Raw genomic sequence first — 15,109 nt, 5'->3', positions numbered from 1 at the left:
AATTTGGAAAGAAGTAATGTTATCTTTTCTCACTTACATGTTTTCTGTGTGAAATTGAACAGGTTATGAAAAGACTGTTTAAAAATTAAAAAAAATGTGTAAAGGCTGTTTGCCAATATAAGTAAAAACTACCATCTGTCATTTGTAAATAAGAATAGAATTCCTCATTAATCAGTTTGATAATCAGTCAACTATTGAGACCAAAACTTGCATCAGTTGGTGTAGTTCCTATAGTTCATATAAAGCATGAATACATTCCCTTGTAATAAAACAAGCTTGATGTGATGGTTTCCAGTTGGCTCTTACACTTATTATATGAAGGATTAACATACATCACAACTTCTGACACACAAATTTGGAATAAGACAAAAATTGCAGAGACAGTAGATCAGAGTCAAGAAGTCTGTGTCACTAAAGAGCAGTAAAGTATCCGAAATCTGAATCAAGTGAGCATTTTATGGAAATATGTAATGGACTAATAGAGATCCTTTCTGACACTGATGCCTTGGGTTTTAGCTTTTATATTTTTCAGATTCTGTACTGCTTTAGTGTGCAGTTCTGAGTTTCATATTAAGGAGGGATAGTAAGCTCTCTTCACTACCTTGGGACCAAGGACAACTGATCCAAATTTCAGGCCCAAGAGCATATACAATATGGACTGAAGAGAGAAAAAACCAAAAACCTAAAGCTATAATTGGACAATTAACTCCAGTATGCTAATGGACTAGAACTTACCTCAGGACTGGTTGACCATTTTGGGTCCATCGTGGGTGCAGCCTTGGCTGGGCTCTTGTGCTGCCCAAGATGTATCATTGAGATCTTTTAATAAATATCTACTTTATTCTTTAACTCCGCCTAGCCTGTGTTCTAGGTCAGCCTTGACAAGGCATCAACACTGCTGGGCAAGTCACATCCCACTCAGCTTCCAGGAGAACAGTGTGGTGTGTCCTGTGACTTAGATGCAGATAGGGAAAATGATAATAATTCTAGCAGCATTCTCTGCACTCAGAAAATACTTGGTGTCTTCTCACAGTGGAATCCTATTTATATCAAGCCTTATAATGTTTTATCTCACTGAAGGGAACAGATTCATGTAAAATCACTAAAGGGTGCCGTTAGAGCTTTAAATTCTGATGGTGCATTTGAGGTCAAAAGATGTACCTACCAGGGAAAGTAAAATGTAAATATATTGGGAAGTGTAGTAATGTACCCTGTATTAGGAGGCTTAATGAATTAGTTCTTTTCCCATTTTTCAGTTCTGCCTTCTCAGACTAATAAATCAGGCCCCTGTATAGAGCTAAAATATTTCCATTGTGCCTTCACATGTATATAGTGCTCATGTTTATCCTACTTACAGAATAGCAACACTGTATTGTAAATCTTGTGGGCTCTTCTCTTTTTTTCTTCTCTGCATTTTTCCATATAACTTAATTGATTATTCCAAATAGATGTCACAAGTCAACTGAATAAAAAAGTAAATATTTAACATGTGAATGAAAATGCTATATATATGAAAATAAGCAATGTGTGACTATGATAAAGTATCATTCCATGCACAAAACCAGTTTTCTGTGGTAGAGTTTGCATACTTTCATACTTTGCTTATTTTTACACTCTTTTTTCTCTTTGATTTTAGCATTTTTTCCTGTTCAGAAATGAGAAGGAGATCATTAATCTGAGTTTGTAGGTAAAGAATGGTAGTTTGGGTCAGTGACAGAAGTTTCAGCGATTGACTAATTGCAAAAATACCCCTGCCTTTAAGGGGTGGGGTCAGTTGCAGGTAATAAAATGAAGGCAAAACTTTTCTATTTGAACAGTACAAAATGTCCTGTAATGCATTAATCTTTTCCTATAATGTTTGTACTCCAATAATAAACAGGGATCATGTATTTCTATGTTCTATTGAATTTATTATTTAAGAGCTTGATAAACATTGTTAATGGATCAGATTTGTTTGTGCTGTAACCACTTGTAGGAGGTCATGAAGTTACAATCAGGTGTAATTAGGTTCAGTGTCTTAAGACATTTTTGTGCACTTTGAAATCTGAGCCATCTGTTTGAAGTGTAGAATGATGCTGCTGGTGATCTTGTAATGTTCTGGACTGTTTTTACAGATAACAAGATTGTCTCCCATTTGCTGGTGGCTGAACCAGAGAAGATCTATGCTATGCCTGACCCCACTGTTCCAGACAGTGACATCAAAGCACTTACCACTCTTTGTGACCTGGCAGACAGAGAACTGGTGGTGATCATTGGATGGGCTAAGCATATTCCAGGTACATACAGTATTTATTGCAAATAGCTAATGTACAGAAATCATCGCATGGGTTATTCTGTGCTGGTAAAAAATACAACTTTTTTCTCTCCTTACAATGCATAAAGTTTTCCTAAGGCTCCAGAATATTCCCACATGACATAGTTTAGATGGTCATGTGTCTTACCTTGGAAGAAGTAGTGTTGTTGCTGTGAGTGTTACTATGTTAATAAGTTTCACATGCTGCTTAGAGAGTTTTTTGGGTTTTTTTTTTTTCATGTATTGCTATTATTAAGATAAACTTCCCTTGCTATCCAGAGCATTAGCCTGGCATAAAGGGTCATACAAATCCTCTCCTCTGTAGTCATCTTATTCAGAAGTATTTGAATTTAAGTCTGGCTCCTCTGTTAGGCAAATGCACCACTACTGACCACAGGAGGTAAAAAATTCAGTTATATTTTGGCAAGGCACAGAGGAATTGTTCTTTCCATTGATCTAGTGCGAGAACTGAACTGTACCAGCAATTCATTATAAAGAACTGAATTATCCCAAAAAGTCTCCTCTTAAAACTTAGTGTTTCCTTGGTCTGCATGGAATAGACTGAAGTCTGCATCACATAAATGCACTGATATTATAAAAGCTGACTGGCAATCTTATTAGCAAGAAAAATGGGGGTCATCAAAAGCAGTTTCTCAGAAGATTAGCAATTCCTTCAGATAACATTTCAGGTGTATTTTTGCCCCTCCCCAGTGCTGAGGTGTTTTTGCTCTGTGAACTAGCAGACAAACTTACAGAAGTCTCCTGGGTTCTCAGTCTATCACCTTTCACAAACGGTAAAGTCACACAAAAAAAGGTCAGCTTTTTCTCTTGTTTTCTTAAGGTATTTTTCTTGTCCAGCAGATGAGTGAGTGTGTTGGTGTGTTTTCATCACCTCATTAGTTTTCTGATTTTGATAGTGGAGCCTTATTAAGCATAAGAGTGGATAACCATTCATTCCTCAGAGTAATAAGTCACTCTCATTTTAGCTGTGATTTTGGGGCACCTTAGTAGTACAATAAATAATCCAGTCAGTTGTTTGTTTATCAGAGTTAAAGATATTTTATTTGTAGTTTCAAAATAAATTGCAAAGAAATATTCTTGCTGTTTGGATTTTTTCCCCTTTGTTCTTACCAGTTCTTCTCATATCTATCTTGGATAAATATAAACACAATATATATGCAAACACAATCAAAGAATAATAATAATTTTTACCTTTATGAAGTGTTGTGGTTTTTTTTTTTTTTTTTACTTCAGAGGAAAGACAACGGCCTACAGACTTTGAAACAATCAGTTGAAATTTGCTCATTCTCTGTGCCACAAACAGTGTATAAACAAGCTCTTGTAGCACAAGCAATGTTTTTCTGGTACAGTTAACTTATTTCTGTCTCCTTAAACTAGTTTGTCTTTATGCTTTGAATGCTACAGTAATTTCTTTAATCAAATTGATGGAAGTCCCTTTCCCAGCCCACACTGAAACCAATTTATTGGTCATGATACGCCGGCTATGTTGCTAACAGTCGTAACGAACTGTCAGGCAATATCGCAGTGCAGCTAATTTGAAGTCATTAGGTGTGCAGCGTTCAGGCAACAATTTGTTACAGTGGTTAGGAACACAGCTGACATTTCTGAATGGCTTTGTTCAGAGCAGTTCTAGATGAGCCCAAGCAAATTGTAAACTAATTTAAACATCACTCTGTATTATAGGAGCTACTTTGTCTTACACTGGTTGCTAATAAAGCACCCCAAATTAAGTCAAAATGAGTTAAGCAGGTGAGTTTGAGTTTCATCTTTGGAAGATACCTACATCACCTTAACCAAAATAGAGTAGCTCTCAAAGAAGTCAGTCATGCTCCATAGCAGTTGCTGGGGAACTTCTGTCAGTCTTATTTGTGAATATGCTGTGTGGCTTGGATTTGGCTGGAGGGATGGGAAGAGCAGAGGGATGAGAATGAGCAGCCTTTAAAATGATGGTTTTGGTTAGTGTGGAAAAGGTATTGGATGCCATAAACTGGCCATGAAAATTTAAAATCTGAGCCACTCAAGGAGCTTACCTGCCACAAGACTGCATTTTAGTAAAGTAAGCTCAAACCACACTGACAGTGGTAAAGCCACCCTAGGTAAGTGTACTTACCTGATTTCATTTTTAAAAAAAGCCCCAGGAAATAAAGACAGTCTTTTTACCTTCAGGTAACAGAGGACAGTGATAAAATCTGTGCTTGTTGCCTGTCATTTGATCACAAAAATCAAAATGCAAAAGGGCTGGACATGCTAAAGGGCAAATGCAATGAGCTTTTGTAGCTTGGTTTTGTATGTTAGACTGATGAACTTGCACTGGCTACGCTCAGCTGATATCTTTTACAAAACAACGTCTGGAAGAGCCTGCATTAGTGCTGCCTGTTTGCAAAACTAACAATTGTTACTGTAGGCAGAAGCATAACGGGATGGGGAAAAGGATGAATTAGGAAAGGGGTGAAAATTGCATAAAAGTTCACTGTAGCTTGGCAGACTAAGTAAACCCTTGGTGTAAATCTTGTAGAGTCGATTAATTACACCAGTAGTGAATTTGTGCCTAGCACAGCAAAGCAGCAATCAGCAAATCTTTCTTTACTATAGTGATTTCTTAAGGTTCAGTGTAATTAAAGGCCCTTATATATATCAGGTGCTTAATAACTAATAAAGATCTCAACTCTAAAGCATTGCAATGTAAAATTTGTCTTTATGGAGGAAACCAAAGCAATGTTTTTGCTCTTCTGAAAAAAAGCCTTTTAATAGGATTATCTACAAAAATGTAACAATGCAATACTCATTCTGCCCCGGCCAACCATTTCCAATTTCAGTCACAGACTAAAAAATGTTTTGAAATTATACAAAGTTCAAGTCCTTTCATAAAATCATTAGTAATTTTGTTGTATTGGAAATATTTCAGTAGTTGCTTTTATTGAACAAAAAGTCTATACCAAATACAAAAGGAAGTATTGAAAGAAAAATATATGTGGAAAGCCTTTATCAGTAAATAGAATTAGTCTCCTTGCATTTATAAATCAAATAAATGGAAAGTGTGTTGTTATGAAACATGACCATGTCTTATCTGAAGAAGAAAAAGATCACAATGGCATTAGGAAATGCTTGACTTTAGTTAGAGAGGCGTAAGGGCACAAGAACAGATGATGGTGCCCTAATAGCCCTTTTTAAGAATGACAGGGCCCCGCCATTAGCATCCTTTTATATCCTTGGAAATTGCTCATGCCTCGCTTTTATGGTTCCTATCTGCCTGACTCTTTTTTATTTCTCTTTCAATTTCATCCGCGCTCGGATAAGCGCATGCTAACACAATATGATTGAGCTGTAAAATGGAACGCTGTCGCCTCTAATCTCTTTTATGTAGATATGGAGGTACTTCCACACTCCACTTCATTCTCTCTCCATTGTTGGCCTTTTTAGAATGTGTTGCCAAGTAATGGAGGCTCAGTCAAATATTAGAGCTAGGTTTCACAGGGTGTGATAAGAAGATTATCAGGCCAGCAGTCAGATCTATTGTTGTTCTTTGTGTCAGATTAAAATATTCTGATGTACTGTAACTTCGTTAGTAAAATACTGAAGGTGCTTAGGGAGGGAGGCTGATGCTGCTTCATCTCCTGCCTGATGAGACAAAACTCCTATTAACTGACCTAAATAAACTGTAAATAATATTAGGAAGCCTCTGCAAGACTTATTTTATTTTATTTTATTTTATTTTATTTTGGTTTTGTTTTGTTTTGTTTTATTTTATTATCTATTTTTGAAATTTTATTTTAGTTATCTTTTAAATACGGAAACCTTTCTTAATTCAGTATTTTCTGGTAGTTGAGTTTCCTACCCTTCACATTGTATTTTGGGGAGTTTCCATTTCATTGGTTGCATTATATTAATTAAACTTTCGCTGTATAGGGTGGTTTTCTGCTGATACCTGCTCACAGTACCAGTTCAGTTTTGGCTGGATTTTTGTAACTCTGTCATTGACATTCACCAAAGTATGCAACATTTTTTCTTATTAAGTGGAGGCAGTGAGCATTAAGCTCTTAAAAATGTGCATAACAGGAAGCTAAAGAAAAAATGTTCTCTACAAAATTTGCATGCATGAAAAAACATCAACCAGACCATAGAAAACAACTTTTTGCACTTAAGATGAAAAATTTGTTTGGAAACAGTAAATCAGACTAATACATCAAAAATAACTAGTTACATTATTTAGTAAAATAAGCCTGCTTGTCTTCAGCTCTTGTCCCTGTTTTGTTAGCAGTAACAGTGTTCAAGGAAGGGAATAGTTAGAAATTGATACTGCTGCTGGTTTAAGTATTAAAAAAAAAAAAAAAAAAAAAAAAAGCATGATTTTGATGTAACACATACAAGGATGTTTTGAATATTTTGGTGTTAACGTTTTATGAAGCATTGTTGTTCCAGCATACTCTTTGTAGAGGACAATATTAAGCTTTCCTTTCCAAAGCAGCTCTCAGGGATGTAGTTTAACATTATAATATTCAACAAGAGCATGATTTGCTGCAGAGTTGTTGTTTCTAAAACGCCCTTTTCTCACCATGTGTTTCAGAAATACCACCCCATGTAGGTGAAAGCTGACCACAGTCACTTGTGTGGATTGTTGTTGGGGCAGCCCATAGAGAATCTCAGCTCTGCAAGGGGGACAGGTCTTGCCTGTGCTTTATGTCTGTGCCATGCTGCCTGCCACTGTAAAATCTGTTTTTTGAACTCAGCCTTCCCTAGTCCTTGTGCTGCTACCTGGATTTAGGGCCGTTTCAGACACAGCCCTACAGCTTCTGAGAGCACCCCATCACAGGGTGCCTGTCCTTCCACAGACAGCTGGGCATGTAAATGTGGTGTTCACTGTTCATGTGACATGGAATCGAGGATGAGTTGTGAGGTGCTAAGAGGCTGGCAGGAATAATAACTTGAGCCTCCTGGGGAATCAGGACATCCTGCCCTTCCTCAAAGTGCTAACTGGGACACTTTATCAAAAGCCTGGTATCTGCCTTTCTTTTAACTCCTTCTACAAAAATGCTTTAAGTACAGAAACCAGACCTGCTCTTCCTGCAAGGGAAATGTTCCTGAACTCATAACTAGTGTGACATGTGATCTAAGGCAGGCCATTCCCTGGGCCTTGAGGGTAGAGATTTCAGCCAAGAGGTTTCTCAGGAACGAATTGCTTCCTTGACCTCTGGCACTGAATTGTACAATATGGGAAATCAGCAATTGGCTGCCAGTTTTATTTTTGAGCATTAGAGTGGATGGACCACCCAGCACTGCCAGGGTTTAGATCACCATGTTGATTCAGGTTTCTCTAAGCAGAACGGGAAAGCAGTGTGCCTAAAATGCCAGCAGTTCATCTATCCTGGTATTTGAAGTGGTGGGAATGGTGGAAGTTTTTAGTTTTTCATATTTTGAAAACAGTATCACAGAAAAGGGTTATGTGATCTTGCCAAGGTAGGGAGGAAGAGGTAGGATGATGCATGAATAAACATGTCCACAAGTCACCTAGCATTTTCAGAACAAAACAAGGGTCTGTCTATATTGTGCAAAACATAATAACCAAATGATCTGTTCAGGTTTTTAAAAATTTTCAACATACCCAGCTGAGATACAGTGTTGGGCTATTCTTGATGAATATGTTGCTGAAGTCAGTGGCAAAATTCCAGCAGATTTCAGTACAAAAGAGTGGTAGGCTTTGCGTACAACTAGGGATGCACACACTCTTAAGTGTGTCTGCTAGTTCCAGTTCAGAACTGAGACAGCACTGGAGAGGTGAGAAGGTTTCTAATAATGCTAGACATAGATGTCCTGGGGTAAAAAAAGCACTTTAGTTTCCAGGTTAGTCACTTCTGGCATTTTTTACTTGCAGTAAATTAACTGAGGTGGAAAAAAATAATCTCAAACATATAAACATCTCATCACCTGCAAATTATACATAAATATAAAATAAATGTGCAGTAAAACTCAAAGGCACCTGAAACTCTTGCTAGTTATGACTTCAAAATCTGTACCTCTTCTTGGAAAAGCTTATTTAAGAGTAATCATCACCAAAAGCATAATAAAGTCAAAAAATTGAAGTAACAGGTAACAAGGAAACTTGGCTCAAATATTTTCTTTTAACATTGTGAGGGGTTTTAGGGAAAAAAATCCCTTCTTTAAAATGCTCTTCTCTCAAGATCAGAATTAAATAGTGACTTTATGTCTCTATTAAGTTCACTTGCTTTTTCCTTCTGAGTGACTGTCTCCTTTTCTTGTTTGTTGCCTTTTTTATTCTCCCTCCACCCATGCCCCCAACATTCACACTACACTGTCTGGCTGTTGCACTTTTTTTTTTCCCAGTGTCCCCCTTTATCTGCCTCAACCAATCTCCAAATGAATGCATGTCTATCATGGCCTTAGCTTTGACACTCTGGATATATTGATTAATAGTTGCCCTAAGCTCCTTTTAGCAAATCAAATTTTCACTTTTAGCAAGGATTTCGCCTCTGATTTATTCAGCAAAGTGAAATGCACTAAATTGACTTTGACATTCAGGGAAAATGGCTGAAAAACAAAGAGGGGAGGAAAGAGATATAAATTGTGTGGCAGCTGGAGACTTCAAGCATAAAAGAGGCCGTTTTCTATAGAATATCACTGGTTAATTTAGAAACATGCATTTAAACAGGAGTATAAATTATTTTCTTAAAATTAGATGGTTTTTTAGACTGAGGGTTTGGGATATAGTAAGGTTTACTTAGCAAAATGCAAGATATTCAACCCAAATTCATCACTTGCTAATCATGGTGCAAGTGTGGGACCCACTTTTGTTGCCACTAATAATTATTATGTTAAACGAGAGACAAGGAGGTTTCTGAGTAGTTTTATAATGAGGTGCTAAATTGGTAAATATCTTCCTACCATTGCATTATGTTGTTCACTCCTGTGGCCCTTTAAAAATAAGAAATGATTAATAAAAAGAGAGCAAATCAACAGTAATGAATGCCAGTGCTTTTCATTTTCTTTCTATAAACAAAAATGGCTAGTTTCTGAGTCTTAAATGCAAAAGTACAAAATTATATAGCAGCCATTTGCTATTATTCTTCCAGCAAAATCAAGAGTGTTGTATTACCCTGGGTGTCTTGCAGACTGAGTTAGAGATGTTGTATGCTCACAGATGTTGCATGACTGAAGTACCAGGAGGCTGAAAATGCCCCCTTTCATATTTGCAAGTGTTCAAGTGCACTGCTAAATGGAATAAAAGAGAGGGGGAAAGAAGGAGAAAAATTATTATTCTGTTCCATTAGCAGATCAGGGTGTTTTTGAGGGGGGTGTACAAATATGCAAACTAAAACTGCAGGAAATGGTTTGAGCTTGTTCCGTGATCAGATTCTCCAGCAAAAATTAAAAAGAAATACAGATGGTAGTTTGCTCAGTTAATCCGTAGAGACAGACCAGGAGCCTTTGGTGGGATCACTTGTCATGGGTGTACAAGTCAAAGGTGCTGTGCCAGCCACTGTTGTTCAAGGATCTGGCCCTGAAGGGATAAATCCCCATCAGTAGTCAGTGTATCAGTGGGAGCTGAGAGTTTCCTTTGTCCCCTGTGTGAACTCACCACCTCAGGACTCTGCAGCATGTGCAGAATCAAGGTTTAAGGAAGTATTTCCACTCAGGGGACAACAATACTCACCTTTGTACCCACTTGTTGTGTAACAAACGGGTTTACTAGATTAGGTCTGTGTAAATTGCAGATGACTCAGTAGCAGTTTTCCTTCTTTTAAGCCAACAAGGAATTAATCTTATTACCAGAGGGTAAGAGGTCTAAACGTATCTTAACCTTTTTAGTTTTAATGTAATCTTTTTTTTTTTTTTTTTTTTTTTTTGTAAGCAAGCTGGATGTGAGGCTTCAATAATAATGGCCTTTTGCAAGTGGAGCACACATCCAGAGTGGCATACCTGAGATAGCCAGGCATATTAGCCACCCCCCATAATTTAGCTCAACTTTATTAAAAGACCACTAGTTAAGAGTACACTGAATGAAAGAATTGAAACTTCTGAAATAGTCTTTGAGGGGGTGTCCTTTCCCAAACTTCCCCAAACTGTATGGTTCATACCTCAAGGGTGGCCAGCTTCTTACAAGTAGTGCATTGTTGCAAGGCAGGAAGATGCCGTGCTCAGAAACACAAGAAGAAAGTTAGAACAAATCTTGACGTTATTCCTTAAGTGAGGAATTTGCAGAAGAAGCAAATGCAGCAGAACGGAGCCTGTCATTCATGTTCACTAAGTATCACTTCTGTATTTACAGGACTCCTTTCCTCTAAAAAAATAAAGGTTTTTTTCAACCAGGTTCACTGTTTAAAGAAGATCCAAACAAAGAGTGGTTTTTTTCAGTTTTAAAATTCCTGAAGCCTTTGTTGGAGATAAGATCAATTTTATATGTCATTTAAATTGGCCTCTGAAAGGATCATAGCAGACACTAAGAATGCAGAAGTAAACTTAGAGCAACATAGCTCTCTCATGGTAATGATTTAGGCTGTTTTAAGCTAAACATTTGACTTGAGTCATCTAACTAAGCCTCCAACAAAAATACATTTACTTTGTTCTGGGTGGAGAAGAAAAGAGCACCTTCTCAGTCATACATGTTGACACTGTAAATCCAGGATGGGAGGATGGAGAGGGGAAAGAGCCAGTTGCTTAGATTGGATTTAGAGCAGACAGGTCTCCACCTGTATGACTGGGTCAGAGACACAGGATGGTCTAGTTTCCTAAAGTCAGCTGAGACCAGTTAAATACTATAATTCTAAGAATGCCTCTACTTTCTCTCTGGATAAGTTCAGCTTCACACCTGCTTAACCTACATTAGAATAGGATTAATTACCTGAATTGCAATGCCCCCTTAGCCAGTCAGCACGTTTCTGGCAGGACACATGGTGACCTGGGTCTGGTTATATATAGTGTATGGATAACAGGGGAGCACCTGGATTGTAATGGCAGGGCTCAGTCCAGCCTGATACGAGAATCAGCAGTTTTTGAAAAATGAGTCTGCAGTAATTGCCTTCTGCAGCAGCTGGATCATACAAGGGCTTTATGAACTCATGTCTTCATTGGTAGTAAGCTTTTTTTGTTGGCAATGCTCAATTTATGCACCCACATATAAATATATAGGCGTGTATGTGTGTGCAGAAAGAATCCCAAGAAGCACAGAATCCAAAGAGTGCAGGTACTGCATGCCCCTGTGTTTAATTACTTAGATGGAACAGTTACTTGACTGTAACTTTTGACTCGGTGTTCAGTGTTACTTTAATTCATCATCCCCAAGTTTAATACTGCATAACAGGCAGTATTAAAATATTTTGGTGATTCTTCATGCAAGAAAACACCTTCCTTTCATTTGAAAAGGTTCTGGAAAGTTCTCTGAGAATATGTTGGTCTGGCCAAGATATTTTCCACACCAAACTCTTGAGTTACGTATTATAGACTAGTGGAAATTTCACAGCATTTGACCTTTCTCCCCAATATGTTTTCGTCTGCCATGTTGTGCACCATCAGTTTCAATCAGCTGCATTAACAGCTGAGGTGAAATCAAACACCGAAATGAGACACAACTATGCTTGCAGAAGGCTCCCTCCAAGTTCAGTGGAAGTGGTGCTTGCAGTCAAGTCAGCTCGCTTAGCAAGTCCTGACATGTTATGCATGAGAACACTGGAGCAAAGAGTTGTGGTGAGGGTGGAGAAGAGGCGGGAGCCAATCTGCAGTTTTCGTGCATCCAGCTGTTGGAGAGATTAAGGGGGAACAGTTTAGCTGATAATGACTGGTGCTTATACATTTGTTCAAGGAAGTTGCACTTCTGGCATAAATATATCACGACACTGGCAGGCTGCAGGGTGTATTTTTAGCCAGAGATTTCTTCTGGCTGTGCATAAGCATCATGCCTGCCCTGCTGAACAGGCATTAGGCTCCAAACTTGGTAAGATTCAAGCTATATCTGGTAACATATAAAACTTTCTGTGACCCTCGTGTCTCTCATTAATTAACTCTGCTTGCAGTGAGAAGATTTTCAGAGTCCATCCCCATATTAGTCTCTTGTAGAAAGCCATTCTACGATCTGTCCTTCACTTTACTACTTTAAAGTTTTCCAGAGATAAAGTTAACTGTTGGGTGGATTCAGGAGCGGGTTATTTAGTGTCAGTGAATCTTCAGCTACAGATATAACATGCAAAATGCATTGTGAATTCCAGATTATCTTCATTCAGTGAGATTATAGCAGTAAATTTTGAAGAGTTTCTTTGTGTTTCGAGTTATTTGAATGTTTTCTGGACCCTGTCAATGAATTGTGCTGAGTACTTTGCTGAATATCTTAAACCCAAGTTTGGAGTTTTCAGGATTGCACATCAGTGGTGGTGAGTAATTTGCTGTGTTTTATGATCCTCATACATGAAGCACACCATGGGGTTTGTAATCAAGAGACCACTGGGAAACAGGGTGCCCCAGACAGGCAGTGCAGGTAGGGGACAAGCTGTGCACCTCCTGTGCAGGGTTATTCCTGCTTCCTCTGTACTATAAACCTACAGAGGGCAGTGTCTGACAAGAGGCTTACGTGGGCATTTCAGGAGATACAGTGAAGAAAACAGGCTGTTGACAAGGAACATTTGCATGTTCATAAGCAGCAGCATCATAATCAGCCGGCATCAATGACAATCATAAAATATTTCAGAGAACCTTCTAGGAGGAAGAAAAAAATACAGCTAAACCAGCTTGCAACAGGGTGATGCGAACATGGGCTGCCATGGGTCTCCTGAGTTCCAGTGCTGCGGCCAACACAGATGAACTCCTATTTGCCATTGATGGCTGCATGGACAAGTGTACTGTCTCCGTGGTAGAAAGTGGTAGCTATTTATATACTGAATGGCAATACTAAACAATTTAGGAGAAGCAGTGAAGTGTGTCCTATCCAATTAAAAATGCAGTGAGAATTTTAGGTAGGCAAAATGCAATTATTTAATTGGAATTTGACCAGGATGCTTTTCCTCTGTTAAAATAAGTATAAATTACGTGAGCTATAAAACTTTAAATTATGAAAATATTTTGAGGTCTTTGAGCATGGTAATTGGAGCTATATATTCAACTTTGTTTTTAACCTGACACTTCATAATGGCTGTTCCCTAAAGCAAGTTTTTTTTTACATTATCGAATATCCCTTAATGAAGCAAATCAGCAGTCAGTCTGGAAAATATCGAAGTAGTACAATCACATTATTTACACAGGCACTTCCATTGTGCAGTGTTCTCTGTATTCCCAAATATAAGTAGGATCACTTCCTCAGCTGTCACCATTCGTGATCGAACCTTCTTCTTTAGTAAAGCTTTGTATGAAAATCCATTTAGGCCAATAGAAAGCCTTGCCTTGATTTCACTGCTTTGGATCAATCCCACAATCTGTAACCTGTATGGACCTCAGAGCTTTATTATTTGCCTTCTGCTTGAATTACCACTTTTGTGTAAATGGTTGGGGACTTTGTGCAACTCCTTGCACAAAGCTTTTTTTTTTTCTTTTAATACTTCTTTTTATTATTATTAATGAGAAAGAGAATCCTACTGTGGAGAATTAGGGTCATTTACTTCAAGCTGAATAAGAGTCTGCTCTTATCTAGAACCATATTTCAGTGCTTACAGGAACATCAGTATCTGGCCAGAATGATAGAATGTTTGCTGTGACAGAAACCCTGCATTTAGTAGTTGGAATAATTTTAAAACAGCATCCAGTATACCCCTGGAAATAGGTTCTCTGATGCTGTGGCCACAGTCAGTGATTCCAGTTGCTTGAATCATGTTGTCCAAAATACATTCTCCAGTTAGCTTCCTATCAGGTTGAGGAATTCCAGGTATTTATTCTGTAAATTTTGTGCTTGTGGTGACTGTTTTCCTGGGGTTCCCTGAATTAGAACCACTTTTCTTTTTTTTACACTCCCCGCCGCGCCCCCCCCCCCCCCCCAATTTAGTAAAGGGTTTGGTTTTTTTTTTGCAATAGAGTTTTGCTGTTTGGGTTTTTCCTTGCTGCTTTTTAATAACTGAAGGCACCATGAGTCCTCTTCTGGTACTCCTACTGACACATTTGTGCAGTGCTGAGGTACAGGCTCCATGTTATATCCATACTTGGCTCGTTATCCTCTTATCAAGCTCTTTGCATCCCTTTGTTTATTTGAGGAGACAGGAAGACTGTGTGAAGGCTGCTTAGTCAGGGATATCAGCGTTGTTGGCAGGGGAGTGATTGCCAGTTGAAAAACAAGGCATTATTGCTCATTTTTTCCCTCTTATTAGTTTGATTACATTTGCAAATCAAATCAATCCATCAGACATGATCAGGCCTCGTCCGCATTTTAAGGAATAGTAATCTCCGTCTAATAAGATGCAAATGTGTCACATCGGTAAGTAACCAATAAATCATCATCTTGTCTTTGGCAATCATTAAATATCAGAACCAACAGTCAATTTTTAGTATTTTCAATTTGCGATATGCCGCTGGAATATAAAGATAGATGGACGTAATTACACAAACCAAACACTATTTCAGTTCATTCCAGACAGCAAATTTAGTGGAAGGTATAACTGGCTTGTCATCACACTACATTATTCCTGGCGGTTCATGCAAAGTTCACAGACAAGCTTCAAATGGACATTGCTTTTTTTACTCTCCTTAACAACATTCCCACTACTACCACCAAACTTCAATAAATGGCTTGAAATGCTGTAGGACATCACTTCCATCAGTGCACAAAAAGACACAGAAAGAGAAACATTGCCCCTTTTCTTAGTTGCGGGC

The 15,109-nt window shown here is 38.1% G+C and overlaps 1 protein-coding gene across 22 annotated transcripts in view; it reads left to right on the top strand.

The window, feature by feature from the left end:
• The window catches only part of ESRRG (estrogen related receptor gamma), a 371,041-nt gene that overhangs the window by 321,140 nt on the left and 34,792 nt on the right, over nt 1-15,109 (top strand). For all 22 annotated transcript variants that reach the window (XM_041426700.1, XM_041426704.1, XM_041426712.1 and 19 more), the window contains one exon: nt 2,115-2,276. In XM_041426700.1, the coding sequence (XP_041282634.1) occupies nt 2,115-2,276 (162 nt within the window). The remainder of the gene's footprint in view (nt 1-2,114; nt 2,277-15,109) is intronic.

The sequence above is a fragment of the Onychostruthus taczanowskii genome, unplaced genomic scaffold, assembly GCF_017590055.1.
Source record: "Onychostruthus taczanowskii isolate IOZ18803 unplaced genomic scaffold, ASM1759005v1 scaffold93, whole genome shotgun sequence".
Lineage (NCBI taxonomy): Eukaryota > Metazoa > Chordata > Aves > Passeriformes > Passeridae > Onychostruthus > Onychostruthus taczanowskii.
Note: the sequence above shows the minus strand (reverse complement) of the source record. Positions and strands in the feature narration are given on the sequence as shown.